Below are 16392 nucleotides of genomic sequence, written 5' to 3'. Positions count from 1 at the left end.
CCAGCTTGAGAAACCTGTATGCAGGTCAGGATGCAACAGTTAGAACTGGACATGGAACAACAGACTGGTGCCAAATTGGGAAAACAGTATGTCAAGGCTGTATATTGTCACCCTGCTTATTTAACTTATATGCAGAGTACATCATGCGAAATGCCGGGCTGGGTGAAGCACAAGTTGGAATCAAGATTGCCAGGAGAAATATCAATAACCTCAGATACGCAGATGACACCACCCTTATGGCAGAAAGCAAGAAGAACTAAAGAGCCTCTTGATGAAAGTGAAAGAGGAGAGTGAAAAAGTTGGCTTAAAACTCAACATTCAGAAAACTAAGATCATGGCATCTGGTCCCATCACTTCATGGCAAATAGACAGGGAAACAGTGGAAACAGTGACAGACTTCATTTATTGAGGCTCCAAAATCACTGCAGATGGTGACTGCAGCCAGGAAATTAAAAGACACTTACTCCTTGGAAGAAAGCTATGACCAACTTAGACAACATATTAAAAAGCAGATCATTACTTTGCCAAAGGTCCGTCCAGTCAAAGCTATGGTTTTTCCAGTAGTCATGTATGTATATGAGAGTTGGACTATAAAGAAAGCTGAGCACTGAAGAATTGATGCTTTTGAACTGCGGTGTTGGAGAAGACTTTTGAGAGTCCCTTGGACTGAAAGGAGATCCAACCAGTCCATCCTAAAGGAAATCAGTCCTGAATATTCATTGGAAAGACAGATGCTGAAGCTGAAACTCCAATACTTTGGCATCTGATGTGAAGAACTGACTCATTTGAAAAGCACCTGATGCTGGGAAAGACTGAAGGTGGGTGGAGAAGGGGACGACAGAGGATGAGATGGTTGGATGGCATCACCAACTTGATGGACATGAGTTTGAGTAAACTCCGAGAGTTGGTGATGGACAGGGAGGCCTGGCATGCTGTAGTCCACAGGGTCACAAAGAGTCAGATATGACTGAGTGACTGAACTGGAAATAAATAATATTTTTTAAAGTACTATAAAAAATACATAAAAACAAGAGAAGGAAAACTGTAACATCCTGGTTTGACTAGGTAGTGGTAATTTCACTGTATCGTTGATTACATGCTTACCCTTTATGCCTGGTTGTTCTGCAGAACCATTAAAACACAATCCTCAAATATTAATCATTTCTACATATCAGGGTTTATTTTATCATCACATTGGATTGTTTGGGAATATTCAGTTCTCCTTGCTTACAGCTCCCAGGGCTTGGTCACTTGTTCACAACCAGAGTTGAAAGAAAGTTGACCAGGTCATGTTTATCAGCATGACCCAGCAAGAGGTATAAACTGTGAATTCCTCATTTTCAAACAAAGACTTATCAGAGAGCCAGATAACTCTGCAACTGATTTCTGCTCCATAACAGGTAAGTGACTGTATACATTTTATGTCCAATAATTTTGCAAGTTTCCAAAATTTTAAGAAAAATATTCCCTAGCTTTTTTTCTGTACATCTCCTACTACAGTAATTACTATTAACAAAGACTTATAATGACAATTACTTGGGCTTCCCTGATAGCTCAGTTGGTAAAGAATCCACTTGCAATGCAGGAGACCCTGGTTTCATTCCTGGGTCAGAAAATCCCCTGGAGAAGGGATAGGCTACCCACTCCATTATTCTTGGACTTCCCTTGTGGCTCAGCTAGTAAAGAATCCGCCTACAATGTGAGAGACCCAGGTTCAATCTCTGGGTTGGGAAGATCCCCTGGAGAAGGGAAAGGCTACCCACTCCAGAATCCTGGACTGGAGAATTCTGAGGACTGCATAGTCCATGGGGTCAAAAAGAGTCAGGCATGACTGAGAAACTTTCAATTTCAAGGACTACTAAGTTTCCATTTGTTACTGACCTCCAAGTACATTAAACCTATTCAACATGTAATCTCACAATTCCTGATAGGGATTTTGTAAGATCCTTTCACTCTTCTCTGGTGGCAATTCACACCCAGCCAATCTGGGTGAGAAGTTAAAGGTGGGACCGTGTACTAGGAGCCCAGCCTGCCTGCAGTACATCATCTAACAAGATCCCAGTTTTACTGAACTTTGATTTTCCCTGTATTGACAGGGAAGAAAGTATACAAAGTTCAGGAGCAGGCAATAATCAGATGACCAGGAGACAGAAAAGTCTGTCATATTTTGGAGAGATAGAGGGGGAAGAAAGGGAGGCAAGGGGAAGGAGAGGGAAGAAAAGGAGAGAGATTAACCCAGCAGACTGTTTTAGATTACAAAACTAGCAGATTCTTTAACAAGCAAAAAGCAGACAGAGAGGAAGGTAAGAAAACCCATCTTCTTCCTCCCAATCCCCTTCTCTGAACATGCTTATACAGAAAACTGTTTGAACTTAACTTTCCTCCTCTAGCTGCCCAGGGCACAGATACACACCTGCAGAAGCAGGGGAGGAAATATTCTCACTATGTTGTCCTTCTCATGGAAAAGTAATAAAATCTTTTCACTACTCCATAAATCTCAAAAAGGGTTATCTCCTATGGGTTTCCAACTGCTAAATGGTAGTGATTATCACTTAACATGCTATAATGCTCTTTACTTATAATCTCCTTACAATTGTTTTCATGAGAACTGAGACAGGTAGGAACTGTTAGCTATCTGCCATTCTCTGAGATTCTAATAAGGGGAAGTGGGTGACATCTCTGCTCAACACCCAAACCTCCAGGCAATATGGTCCACCTGTGTTCACTAACAGAAATACCCTCAAGCAACATTCTGACTAAAAAGCTTAAATAACGACAATGGAAGGTGAGAAACTCAACAGAGCTAAGATTCACAAGTACCCAAAATACATAGACAATATGTGGCAGTGGCAAGGAAAATGATAAATGGATTTGGGATAACATACAATAATTCCAATGAGTGTATGAGTGAGTGAGAGAGAGAGAGAGAGAGAGAGTGTGTGTGTGTGTGTGTGTGTGTGTGTGTGTGTGTGTGTGTATTTGGGAGCGGGGCATGCCATGAGGCATGCAGTATCTTAGTTCCCTGACCAGGGATCAAACTCATAGCCCTCTACGGTGGAAGTACACAGTCCTAACCACTGGACTGCCAGGAAATTTCCAAATTATATTTTATATAGTATATTTTAAATCTAAAAAAACTTTTAAAACCTACTTTAGACCTATAAAACATCCTATTTAAAGGAAACATATTTTACCCACCACCACTGATCAAAAATACAAAAAAAAGTTTTAATTCTATATCTATACTTGACTTGATCTAGACCGCAAATTACTGATTGTTTATAACAAAAAGGCCTTTGCACTTAAAACAGTGCCAAAAATTCCTCCTCAACTGCTTTACACATTCAGGCTCTAAGAGCACAAAGCTCTGGGGAGAAGATTCTCTAAGAGGAGAGGAGCTACAGCATTTTCAAGTGAGTAAAACTGAGGGTCATTATCTCCTTGACCAAAAAAAATCAGGGTTTGACCACTGAGCTGCAAATAAACCTGAGTTCATTTGCTCCTAGGCTGATCACCTGGAAAAGGCGATGGCAGCCCACTCCAGTACTCTCGCCTGGAAAATCCAATGGATGGAGAAGCCTGGTGGGCTGCAGTCCATGCGGTCGCCAAGAGTCAGACACGACTGAGCAACTTCCCTTTCACTTTTCACTTTCATGCATTGGAGTAGGAAATGGCAACCCACTCCAGTGTTCTTGCCTGGAGAATCCCAGGGATGGGGGAGCCTGGTGGGCTGCTGTCTGTGGGGTCACACAGAGTCGGACACGACTGAAGCAACTTAGCAGCAGCAGGCTCATCACCTGAAGGGAATGTTGCTACCATCTGAAGACCTGAAAAAGGCAGTTTGCAGCACTGGAAAACAAATCGGAAATGAAAAGCAGTCCCATCTCCACCGAGGGCTCTGAAGAGAGTAACTTCAGATGCAGAGACCTTACTCTGCTTTTTTCTTGTTTGTACTGTGTCTTCATTGTGATACGTGGCCTCTATTTTCTCTAGTTGTGACACAGGGGCTTCTCTTGCTGTGGTGCACCAGCTCAATTGCCCCACAGCATGTGGGATCTTATATCCCCCACCAAGGATGGAACTGCCGTGTCCCCTGCACTGGAAAATGGATTCTTGACCACTGGACCACCAGGGAAATCCCAGGACCTTACTCTTTATTCCCATTTGTTTTCTAAGCAATGACTCTGGATCATGATCCAGTTCTCCAAGTAGGCTTTCTAATCAAACACATATTGCCAGCTCTGTTAAGCCTTCTGATGTTTCTCCATCTATGGCAGAGGTTTTCCACCAAGGGTGATTCTGTCCCCCAGTGAACGCTGGGCAATGTCTGGAGTTACTCTGGGTTGTCACAACTGGAGGGGAGGCTACTGGCATCTAGCGGGTAGAGACCAGGGATGCAGCTAAACATCCTACAATATACAGGACAGCCTCCACCACAGAGAATTCTCTCGATTAAAATGCGTGTGGCTCTGACTACATACCCATGCTTCATTTTATTTCTAGATGCCTGAATTTAAGATCACTAATGCAAGGCATAGGTTTTTGAATCCCAGATGGTAGAATTTTGTATAATTTAACTTTTTTTCCTGTACTTTAATCCACTAAATCCAACACCTAAGTTTTCATGCCTGTTTCCGAATTATACATAATTTTTGGTGGCTCGGACAGTAAAGAATCTACCTGCAATGCAGAAGACCCAGGTTCAATCCCTGGGTCAGGAAGACCTGTTAGAGAAGGAAATGGCAACCCACTCCAGTACTCTTGTCTGGACAATTCCATGGAGAGAGGAGCCTGGTGGGCTACAGTCCACAGGGTCACAAAGAGTCAGACACAACTGAGCAACTAACACTTTCACTTTAAAACATAAAATTCTTTGATACTCTCATTATTAATGTAATGATCAAGTAGAAGAGATTATAAGCACATAATCTGAGGGGAGGACAACCAATGCTGAGGCTGAAAAACCCTGACCTCACACAACATAAAGAGCCTATTTTTCCAAGAGCCTGAACCTGAAAGAAGTTACGTCAAATAGGCCTCAAATCTATAGAAGAGGGAGGTGAAACCCTGGAATGCAAAGAGTTAACACAAACTTGAGCCTTTTCCAAATATAATAATACCCACCTGCCCTTTATAAGGACTAAACTCTCAGAGCCAGGGGGTATTTTGAAGAGCAGGCCCCCCTTCATTTCTGCATTTTAACTAGAATCAGTATATTCTGTAGAAAGAATAAAAGCCCAAGTTCCTAAGGATTTGTACAGGTCACCAAGTAATTCAGTTGGGAAATGAGTCTTAAAATCTAAGTCGATTTTCTCTTAGACTTACCATTTTTTGCATAGTTGACTTGAAAATTTACATTTTAGCATGTGCCAACTTGATGAGGTTTTTAAAATCTAATTTTCTTTTACTTTGTCATCTTTTTCCTAAAGTATTCTCATTCTTGACCATCAATAGCTACCCTCTTGCCTTCCTATTAGCACATAGGATACAGCTTAATAATAATTAACATGTGGAATACAGCTTAATTTTTACCAAAGGTCCAGGACTTAGAATTGACATTTTGAGCACTTGGTTCTTAATGCTTGGTTCAAATGCTCTAGTGATTAATTTTCATTGCACTGCATATGAAGTAGAGGATTTGAGATAAATAAGGTTAAATTTCATCAAAATATTTAAAATGAAAAAGAGAATGTAACAGAAGACAATTAATAAGCAAGGAAAATGAAGGGAAAAACAAAGTATTTCCCCCTTTTTTTTTAACCAAACTACAAGAATGTTCCTTAAAATGTTTTGTAGAGTATTAACAGGTATTTTACGTAAAAGGGTCTCAGGTCAAGTAAGTCTAGAAAATAGCTCTGTGACCCATCCCCACCCACCCCGCAGAGAAATCATTTCACAGCTGGCAGATGAAGGCTTCAGAGTGTCACTCAACTTTATCCCATATTTTCCAAACTTATGAGGACCTCATAACACTTTGTAGTATAAGTTCTATTAAGTTAACTTATTCTATTTTGTTACCATCTTATTTGAGTTCATTTTAGCAGCTGATCCAAAATCCACCAGCTTGATGTGTCCCGTTCGGTCAATGAGGATGTTCTCGGGCTTGATGTCTCTGTACGGAAATCAAGGCCATAAATTAGTGTTGTCTTCTCCATGCCAATCATCAAGCAACTGCAGACCCAGGATCGTGATTCGGCCAAGAATCTTAGTGTCTATGGTTTTGCCATACAGACCTCCCTACTGATGGACATATGTAATAAGCATTTTAAAAAACAAATTAAAGTAAAAGAAAGAGAAAGAATAGAGGGAGGAAGGGAGGGAGGGGGAGGGAAGCAGAAAAGGAAAGGGAACAAATACCTGTTATTAGATGGATTAGTTCTCCTCAAGACACACATTTCATATTACGAAAACTAAGGCCACAAGACGCTAAGGGGTTTGCTCATGGTCATATGGCTAGTCAATGGGAAAAAAAACCAAACTCTATTCAGGATTTTGTGGTTCCTGGACTAACGAGCATTCCATTCCCACAACATTCTCAGATGCTCATAAAATTTACCTTTTAGTGAAGATGTAAAGAAACACTTTCCAATTGAGGATTTGGGAGAACACATTTGTCGATTACTAACAAGCGAGGTAAGAAGACTACATTGTCTTCTGTTTCTGTGTGGTAGGCCACTTCCTTGTGCAAATTAAATTTGGTTTTCCTACCATAGCTTCCAAAGAACTTAAGAGCTCCTCTTATTAGGCACATTAACAGATCTGACTAGCAAATGTAAGAACACTCAATTTTAGATCTATTTCATTGTTGAATGGGGAAGCAGAAACATCTGCCATTTTGCACAATTTGCCTTAAGCCAATTATTGGTGAAGACTGGCTAAAAACTGGATGAAGAATTATTTTGATGCTGAAATCACTCACTCCATTTTAGGAAGTCTTAGGTGATATAGGTAAATTCTCAGTAGACTACCAGAGTCTCACTTACCGATGTACATAGCCCATCTGATGAACGCTGTGGACAGCCAAAATCAGTTCAGCTAGGTAAAACTGAATCATATTTTCATCTAATTGGTCCTCATATCTATTCAAAAGTGACAGCAAATCCCCTCCAGGCTGATATTCCATGACCTGTACAGAATGCCAAAGTTATTCATTCTTCATACACCCCCCCCAAAAAAAGGAAATGTTCTCAATTAGATCCTCGAATACTGCCTGACATGTTATAATTACAATGTCTTCACAAAGCTATGAAGATGTGTGAGACACACTGTAAGTCTCATGTAGGATGAGGTCCCTGCCCTAAGGAAATTACAGCCGTTACCCAAGAGAATCAATACAATAAAGACACCTCCTAAACACCATGCACAGTGTTTGCAAGGCAAGTTTGAAAAGCTGAATTAAATCCACCCACTCACCCACCCACCCAGGTCGACACCCCAGACAGTCCCTAGGATTGATTAGATGCACAGCATAGATGGAGACTCCTGGAGGGCAACAAACCCTCTTTCTGCAAACCTTTCTGCATTCCTCTCAGCACCAGACAGAATATAGAAGGTAGACAATAAACATGATACAATCTTTTCCTTAAACAGTTTGGAAGGTAATCTGACCACTTCTGTTAAAAATTTAACTCTCAAACAAGGGCTCTGTGACAAGCTAGAAGGGTGGGATGGGGAGGGAGGCTGGGGAGGGAGGGGTCATGGGCATACATATGGCTGAATCTTGTTGTATGACAGAAAACCACGAAATTCTGTAAAGCAGTCATCCAATTTAAAATTGTTTTAACTTTTAAATGTAAATATATACCCTTTGAACCAGTAATTCTATTTCTGACCATTTACTTCATAGGAATTTGCAACAGTTTGTCAATAAACAGATTCATTGCAGAATTGTTTGTAATATGGGAAAAAGAAGCCCTGGAAATCAAATAGCCATCACTAAGAGACTGCTAAAATATGATACATCTAAACAATAGGTTAAGATGCAGATATTAAAAATGAATGGATGGGACTTCCTTAGAGGTCCAGTGGTTAAGAATTCGCCTTCCAGTGCAGGAGGCGCAAGTTTGATCCCTGGTTGGGAAGCTTAGATCCCACAGGACTTGGAGCCAAAAAACCAAAACAATATTGTAGCAAATTCAATAAAGACTTTAAAAATGGTACACATACCCCCAAAAAAGAAATCTTTAAAAAAAAAATGGATTTGATCTAGTCATTCTGCCATGGAAAGCTACCCATGATAAGTGATGCCCTAAACAGGATACACTAAAACTTTTTGTGATTGAAAAAGTATTTGTTACATTTGTTATTATATATATAGGGGGGAAAAAACTGGAAGAATATAAAGTACAGCCTTAGAGAAAATGTTTCATTAGCAAAAAATGTCTTCCACCTGAAGAAACCAAAATTCTTCCACCTCCTGATAACAGATTGACATTCCAGAGGCTTTAAGGCTCGTCCCCAGCAGGTTTCAAGTCTCAGCCCAGTGACTCTGCCTTTCAGTTTTGTCCTCTGTAAAATGGGGATAAGACTGTGCCTAGCGCCCACAAGATCCTCCACTACCATTCAAGTCCTTTCCTTGCCCTGAATTCATGGCACTATCCTTTCCACTCCGGCTAGGAGAAGCTGGGATCCATTTAGACCATCTTTGCAATCATGCCAACACTTCCTAAGCTCTCCTTCTGTCCTTTGCTCTGATTTCCCATTTTATCTATATATCTATATATATGTGTGGGTGTGTGTGTGTCTTTCAAGTTGTCTCAAACCCTTTCTGGAAAGAGGCAAGTTCTTAAAAGCTTTTAAAAAACACTAAATTTCTCAAAGGCTTCCCAGGTGGCACTGGTGGTAAAGAACCTGCCTGCCAATTCAGGAGATCTAAGAGATGCGCGTTCGATCCCTGCATCAGGAAGATCTCTTAAAGAACGGCATGGCAACCTACTCCAGTATTCTTGCCTGGAGAATCCCATGGACAGAGGAGCCTGGAAGGTTATAGTCCATATGGTCGCAAAGAATCGGACATGACTGAAGCAACTTAGCACACACACACACAAATCTCTCAAACCACTGCATTATAGAAGCCAACTACAGGATGTGAATTATCTCCATCCTCCTCCAAATTTCTGTTTGCTTTCAGTCCAGAATTAGAAGAAGGCTCTAGCCAAGTCAGACATGGAGCAGCTGCATATGTCCCCAGAGGCCTCAGGCTGGTCAGTACAGTCTCTGCCCAACACCAGGTCAACAGACACCAGGGACCTCAGGAGGAACCAGGAACTTGCATGTCCTCCCCAAGGGCCCCTCGTCACCTGGCATCTTACACGTAGCAGATACTCAACCAGATACTGGACAATTTGAAAATGAAGTTTCCATTATGAACTAACAAGGACAGCAACACTGAGAATGAGCATCAGCTAAAATGCAGACTTTATTTCCCCCAAATTCTAGGCAGATGTAAGCTGCTTGTCCCAATCCTCGAAGAGCCCGCGGAAGGCACCTGGCTGCCTACTGCTCACCCACACATCCCAACCTGCTTCTCCACACGCTCTGGGCATGTGGGTGAATGTTAATTTTTTTACGTCTGTTTTAAAAATATATACTGCCATTAAAAAGGTCTTAAATATCCACATGCAAAAAAATATTGCAGATAATAACAGAAGTACTCATGCTTTTAGAACCAAAACGTCTTAAAATAGGAACAATGCGTATTTATGACGACATGGTGCACTTACAAATTTTCTGATCCGGCTCTATTAAAGACGTGAAGAAAATAGAATGGATTGCAAGTTTAAGACTGAGAAAGTCAAACACAGAGCAGCTGCTGGCCACTAAGATTCTATTTGTGGAACTTCCCTGGTTGTCCAGTGGCTAAGACTCCACACTCCATTGAAAGGGGCCCAGGTATGTATGATCCCTGGTCAGGGAACTAGATCCCACATGCACTAATTAAGAGCTTAAGTGCTGCAACTAAAGATCCTGCATGCTGCAACTAAGATCTGACACAGCCAAATAAATATTTAAACAAAAGAAAATTCTATCTGTAATGACAATGAAAAGTAGTTCAGACAATCAGAACCATCTCTTAGAAAGGCAAAAACATATGTAAGCTTTGCTTCTATTCAGAAAATCCAAATTCCTGAGCTGAAAATCCCTTCCCAAATTAGATTAGTCTTTTCTACTGGTCAAACAACTTTCCATTTCTTGAAAACGGCTCATTAAGAAAATAAGCAACAAAAATGACAACAGCTACTAGGCAGGAGGCTCTACAGCATGAGGTCAAGAAAGTCACACTAAATAACAAAACTCCTTATCAAAGAACCTAATCAAATTTGACCTTCCAACAAGATTCTGGACTGCCAGAAAATTACTGAACATCCCAACTGCACACCATCAGAACTTAGTTTAGGCACTTACTGACTAAATTTGGCTACCCACGATGTGACCCCCATCCCCAAACTATCCTACTGAGGTATAGTCACTCATCCTGGGATGAATGGAGCCCAAGGGAAGACAACTTGTGTGTGGTGATACCAAACTTCATCAGTTTTGCTCTTGAGTCTAAAGAAATAATAAAGAACCAGGACTTGGACACTTTCAGAAAACACTTTTAGACTTTCAAGTCAGTTCAGTCACTCAGTCGTGTCTGACTCTCTGTGATCCCATGGACTGCAGCACGCCAGGCTTCTCTGTCCATCACCAACTCCCAGAGCTTGGTCAAACTCATGTCCGTCAAGTCAGTGATGCCATCCAACCATTTCATCCTCTGTTGTCCCCTTCCTGTCCTGCCTTCAATCTTTCCCAGCATCAAGGTCTTTTCCAATCAGTCAGTTCTTCACATCAGGTGGGCAAAGTATCGGAGCTTCACCATCAGTCCTTCCAATATTCATTCAGGACTCATTTCCTTTAGGATGGACTGGTTGGATCTCCTTGCAGTCCAAGGGACTCTCAAGAGTCTTCTCCAACACCACAGTTCAAAAGTATCAATTCTTCGGCGCTCAGCTTTCTTTATGGTCCAACTCTGACATCCATACATGACTACTGGAAAAACCAGAGCTTTGACTAGATGGACCTTTGTCAGTAAAGTAGTGTCTCACTTTTTAATATGCTGTCTAGGTTTGTCATAGCTTTTCTTGCAAGGAGCAAGCGTCTCTTAATTTCATGGCTGCAATCACCATCTGGCAGATTCTTTACCAGCTGAGGCACCAGGGAAGCCCAAGAACAGTGGAGTGAGTAGCCTATCCCTTCTCCAGCAGACCTTCCCAGCCCAAGAATCAAACAGGAGTCTCCTGCATTGCAGGCAGATTCTTCACCAGCTGAGCTACCAGGGAAGCCAAATACCAATACAGTATATTAACACATATATATGGAATTTAGAAAGATGGTAACAATGATCCTATATGAGACAGCAAAAGAGACACAGATGTAAAGAACAGACTTTTGGACTCTGTGGGAGAAGGCAAGGGTTGGATGATTTGAGAGAATAGCATTGAAACATGTATATTACCATATGTGAAATAGATGGCCAGTACAGGTTCGATGCATGAGACAGGGCGCTCAGGGCCAGTGCACTGGGATGACCCTGAGGGATGGGATGGGGAGGGAGGTGGGAGAGGGGGTTTAGGATGGGGGACACATGTATACCCATGGCCGATTCATGTGAATGTATGGCAAAAACCACTACAATACTGTAATTAGTCTTCAATTAAAATTAATTAATTTACAAAAAAAAAAAAAATGATACCAAATCAAGAGTTTCCAGAAAGGGGAACCCTTCTACACTGTCGGTGGGAACATAAGTTAGTGCAGCTACTGTGGAAAACAGTATGGAGGTTCCTCAGAAAACTAAAAATAGAGTTGCCATATGATCCCGCAATCCCACTCCTTGGCATATATCCAGACAAAACTCTAATTCAAAAAGATACATGCACCCCTATGCCCACAGCAGCACTATTCACAACAATCAAGACGTGGAAACAACCTAAATTCCTGTTGACAGATAAATGGACAAAGAAGATATAGTGTGTGTGTGTGTGTGTGTATACACACACAATGGAGTACTGCTGCTGCTAAGTCAGTTTGGTCGTGTCCGACTCTGTGCGATCCCATAGACGGCAGCCCACCAGGCTCCCCCGTCCCTGGGATTCTCCAGGCAAGAACACTGGAGTGGGTTGCCATTTCCTTCTCCAGTGCAGAAAAGTGAAAAGTGAAAGTGAAGTCGCTCAGTCGTGTCTGACCCTTAGCATGGACTGCAGCCTACCAGGCTCCTCCGTCCATGGGATTTTCCAGGCAAGAGTACTGGAGTGGGGTGCCATTGCCTTCTCCAACAATGGAGTACTACCCAGCTATAAAAAAGAATGAAATAATGCCATTTGCAGTAACATACTAGAGATTATCATACTAAGTGAAGAAGTCAGTCAGACAAAGATGAATACCATATGGTATCACTTATATGTTGAATCTAAACTATGACACAACTAAACCTGTCTATGAAACAAATACAGAATTATATTACATAAAGAACAGAATGGTGGTTGACGTGCGGTGGGGGAAGAGATGGAATGGGAGGTTGGGGTTAGCAGATGTAGGCTGTTATATATAGAATGGATAAATAACAAGATCCTATTATATAACACAGAGAACTATAGTCAATCCTATGATAAACCATAATGGAAAAGAGTATTATAAAAATGTACTCTGTACATAAGTATAACTGAATCACTTTGCTGTACAGCAGAACTTAATACAACACTGTAAATCAACTACACTTCAGTTAAAAAAAAAAAAAGGAGCTCTGAAAGCATCATCAAGTCTCACACCAAGAGTTTTCAAGTCTTCATACCAAATGACATACTATAAACCAAAGACCAAGGTCAGCAGAACAGAACACAATGAACACGTTAGACCAAAGTCACCACCCAGGTTGTACCAAACAGATCATTCACAGCATCCGAACTTGTCCCCTAAAAGGACTCCATCCCTGACTTTTACTATTCAGAGATGCCCAGAGAGACATGGATCCTCCCTGGAAAAGTGACTTCTAACCCAAGAAAAAAACTGGCAAGTCCTCTAGGGCAGGGCTTCTCAAGCCTGTCTATACACCAGAATCACCTGGAGAAACACTTTTTTTAAAAAAGGATAAAACACATTCATCCACATTCATCCACATAAAGAAACACTTTTTTTAAAAAAGGATAAAACACATTCATCCACATATTATGTGCCAGGCACTATTCTAGATATTATTAATAGAAAAATAGCAGTGATAAAAACTGACAAAAATCCCTGCCTTCATGGAGCTGGAATTCAGGTAGAATGAAAAAGAACTGGAAAAAAAAATTCAGTAATACTAATGGGTTTATTATAAAGTACGTCTCTTTCTCATCCCAACCATTGAGGAAGCTTGCCAAAAAAGGTGGATTCCATGGATCAACTTCTTCATGGATCAAGCTCCACAGGTGGGGGCCAAGCATCTGCATTTCAAGGAGCTTCTGGGGTGACTGCAATGCAGCACTGTATTAAGACCCGACGCTGACGAGGCTGCAGGGGCAACATGGGTCACTACTCCAACCGAGTGAGAAGATTCTACAGAAGAGACGCCCTGGTATGAAAGCTGGCTTGAATACAGCCCTCACTTCTGCTGCTTATAATTTTCCAGCGGTTACCTGGAGCCATTCCGCATATTAGGACAAGATCACTGAGAGCAAAGGGCTGAAACATGACCAGTCCACCCGCACTGAAGCAACCATCCTACATCCCTGCAAAAATAGGAGATCTCCCTGCAGGTCACCTCAACAGTGATCACTAAGGCATGGTAATAGAGGCCAGGGAGCCAGGAGGATGCAAAAAAGCCCTACAGTAAAACCACCCTGAACACTGTGACAGCCCTGTGGATGGCAGAGAAAGCACAGCAGCTGACAGACCAGCCTGGCTTGGAGCTATAATGGACTTGCTCTTTTAAAGCAAAGACGTCCCGGCCGACAGAGACAGACCTTTCTGATGGCAGCAGCTGCAGATGCTAATTAAAGGGCAGATCTTACATGTGTTTAGTTTGGAAGGAGCGGCAGCTTCTCTCTTGGTGTGTGCATCTCTACCCAAGTGCTGGGATGGCAATTCCCATCAGTTGCGTTGTATTTGAAACAAAGGAAAAATGTGTATGTGTGCATACACACACATACGCTTGCATGTATGTGTGTACATATGGGGGTAGATTTATAATAGTTCTTTGCATTCTATCCCAATTTGCATACTGGTGTCGTTAAAGGCATACTGTGCTGGCCGCCTCTTAGAATCATGTCCTTGAAATGCCTGCACTACAATCAGCATGACTGCAAGTGCCATGAAAATGTTAAGGTTGCTGCTGGCATCGTCACCCGCCCTGCGCAGTGTTCCTGATCTTTGGCTCAGGGGAGGACAGGGTGGATACTCTAAGGAGAGAAGCCCCTGGCACAAACCCTAAATTCTTCTTCTTGAAGGGCAAGGTGACCAAGAGAAAAAGAGAGAAGGCCCTTTACGTCAGAAAGTATGAATCCCAGCCTGAGTCATCCTTCTATTCAAAAAATCCTCACTGAGCATCCAATCATCCAGAGTCTTGGCAGGAAGCTGACCCCATACTCAAACTAGGTGATTTGAGGTCATGAACTGAGGAAAGGGCTATGTGTAGAGGTGTGGGAAGGGTTAAAGGAAATGAACACCAGATGCTGAACACCCCGGGGCGAGCAACAGCAGGGGAGTAGGCACCATTCGTTGGCCTGAGAGGGTAAGGAAAGGGGTCTCGGATGTGTACACTATGACTAAAGAAGCACAAGGAAGAAGTGGTAACCAGAAACTAGCTATGGCTGTAGGTCATTGGTTCTCAAAGTGGGGTCTGGGACCCGATGAGAAATATGAACTCGGGCCCCACCCTGCAAGACCTACTGGATCAGCAATGCTGAAGACTGGGGCCAGGCAAATCAGGACAACGTAACTACAGTCTCCAGAATGGTGAAACTCTAAATGCACGTCTCTGAAATATGCCTCAAAAGACCAACATGCAGAACCACTACTTCAAAGGCACTGAGAACTCAAAGAACCCCCTGAGGCAATAACACACTCAGCAATCGAATTGGAGTCAATAAGACGTATTAATATCTCATTTCGCCAATGAGAAAATTGAAGCTGAAAAGGCCAATGACTCCAGAGAGACCAAGCAAGGAACAGAATAAAAGGAACCTATATTCTAAATAACAGCTTCCTTCTGATGGGCAGCTGGCTTGTGAAGCAGCAGCACTGGTGAGTTTTGAGACATGCCTAAAACTGGATCATCTTACCCAAGAGATCAAAACAGCACATGTCTCGCCGTCAAAATGATCCTAAGCTGCCGTATTTCACTCAAATAAAATAAACAAAGAAGCAGTATTGGTTAACCCTCTCCCACCCCCAATGATGGCAGAGGCTGGTGATCAGACAGTCCCTGGGGCCACTGCCCAGAAGAGCCCCCCTTCAAATGACTCCTACGTAGGAAGGGAAGTATCCACAAAATGGTATCCCCATGGGTTAAAAGCAAGACAAGAAACGTAAAGAACTAAACCCAAGCAGGACATCCGAACACGGTTGTGTTAGAAACAGTTTTGGATGTGACAGTATAAATGTAATAAGGAAGACCACGGGAGGTGGAGCTTGGGGGCCTCGTGTCTAACCCCATCTGTTAATCTACAAAAGGAGCTGTTTTAACCTCTGGGCCAGACTCTAACTGATCCCGCAAATCCATTCTTTCCTTCTCCCACAGCAGTAAGAGGCCATGCGGTGAGACAGTACAGACGTGTACAGTCATGACAAAGTTCTGGTCAACAAGACGTGAGAGGAAGTGATGTGTCCCACTTCTGCATCACCTGTGTAGAAGGAGTCTGCTTGCTCTGCCTTTCTGCTCTTTTCTCCTCCCAGCCACGTGGAACATATAGACATGAGATGGTCCAACTTTAAGCGTGTCAAAGAAGACAACATCCTAAGGCGCAGGAAGACACAGAAAGGAATCATCATGTACAACAGGCTGCCCACCAGTCTGGACTGTATTTGAGGGTTTCTTTGGTATATGACCTTAGCCTATACCTTAACTAATAAATCCCTGTGTGCAACTAGGGGGAAGAAAACTTTGGGAATGAACAGAAGGAAGCTCATGTAAGGTCACAAAAGGGAAAATAGATTCGTGAGTCAGTAATAGGCTCAGAGCATGGGCAGCCTGAAAAGACCTACAGTATGAAAAATATCAGCACAAGTTAGCAAGCTTTACGATTCGCACAAAGAATTTAGATACAATACTACAAGCAATGAGTTGCAGAACAATGTTTTCTTTGTGGAGACCGGCAGCTCCTTCATGGAAGGACATTGGGGAAGGCATCTGTTAAACAGAATGGAACAGATTTCATC

At 42.2% G+C, this 16392-nt stretch overlaps 1 protein-coding gene across 2 annotated transcripts in view; it reads right to left on the bottom strand.

Annotated features, from left to right (window-relative positions):
- The window catches only part of CIT (citron rho-interacting serine/threonine kinase), a 176061-nt gene that overhangs the window by 130951 nt on the left and 28718 nt on the right, over nt 1-16392 (bottom strand). For both annotated transcript variants that reach the window (XM_010841399.1, XM_010841398.1), the window contains exons 6-7: nt 6984-7126; nt 6019-6112 (exon numbers count right to left, since the gene is read on the bottom strand). In XM_010841399.1, the coding sequence (XP_010839701.1) occupies nt 6019-6112; nt 6984-7126 (237 nt within the window). The remainder of the gene's footprint in view (nt 1-6018; nt 6113-6983; nt 7127-16392) is intronic.

Source organism: Bison bison, unplaced genomic scaffold (assembly GCF_000754665.1).
Source record: "Bison bison bison isolate TAMUID 2011002044 unplaced genomic scaffold, Bison_UMD1.0 scf7180017864160, whole genome shotgun sequence".
Lineage (NCBI taxonomy): Eukaryota > Metazoa > Chordata > Mammalia > Artiodactyla > Bovidae > Bison > Bison bison.
This window is presented reverse-complemented; position numbering and strand designations above follow the sequence as displayed.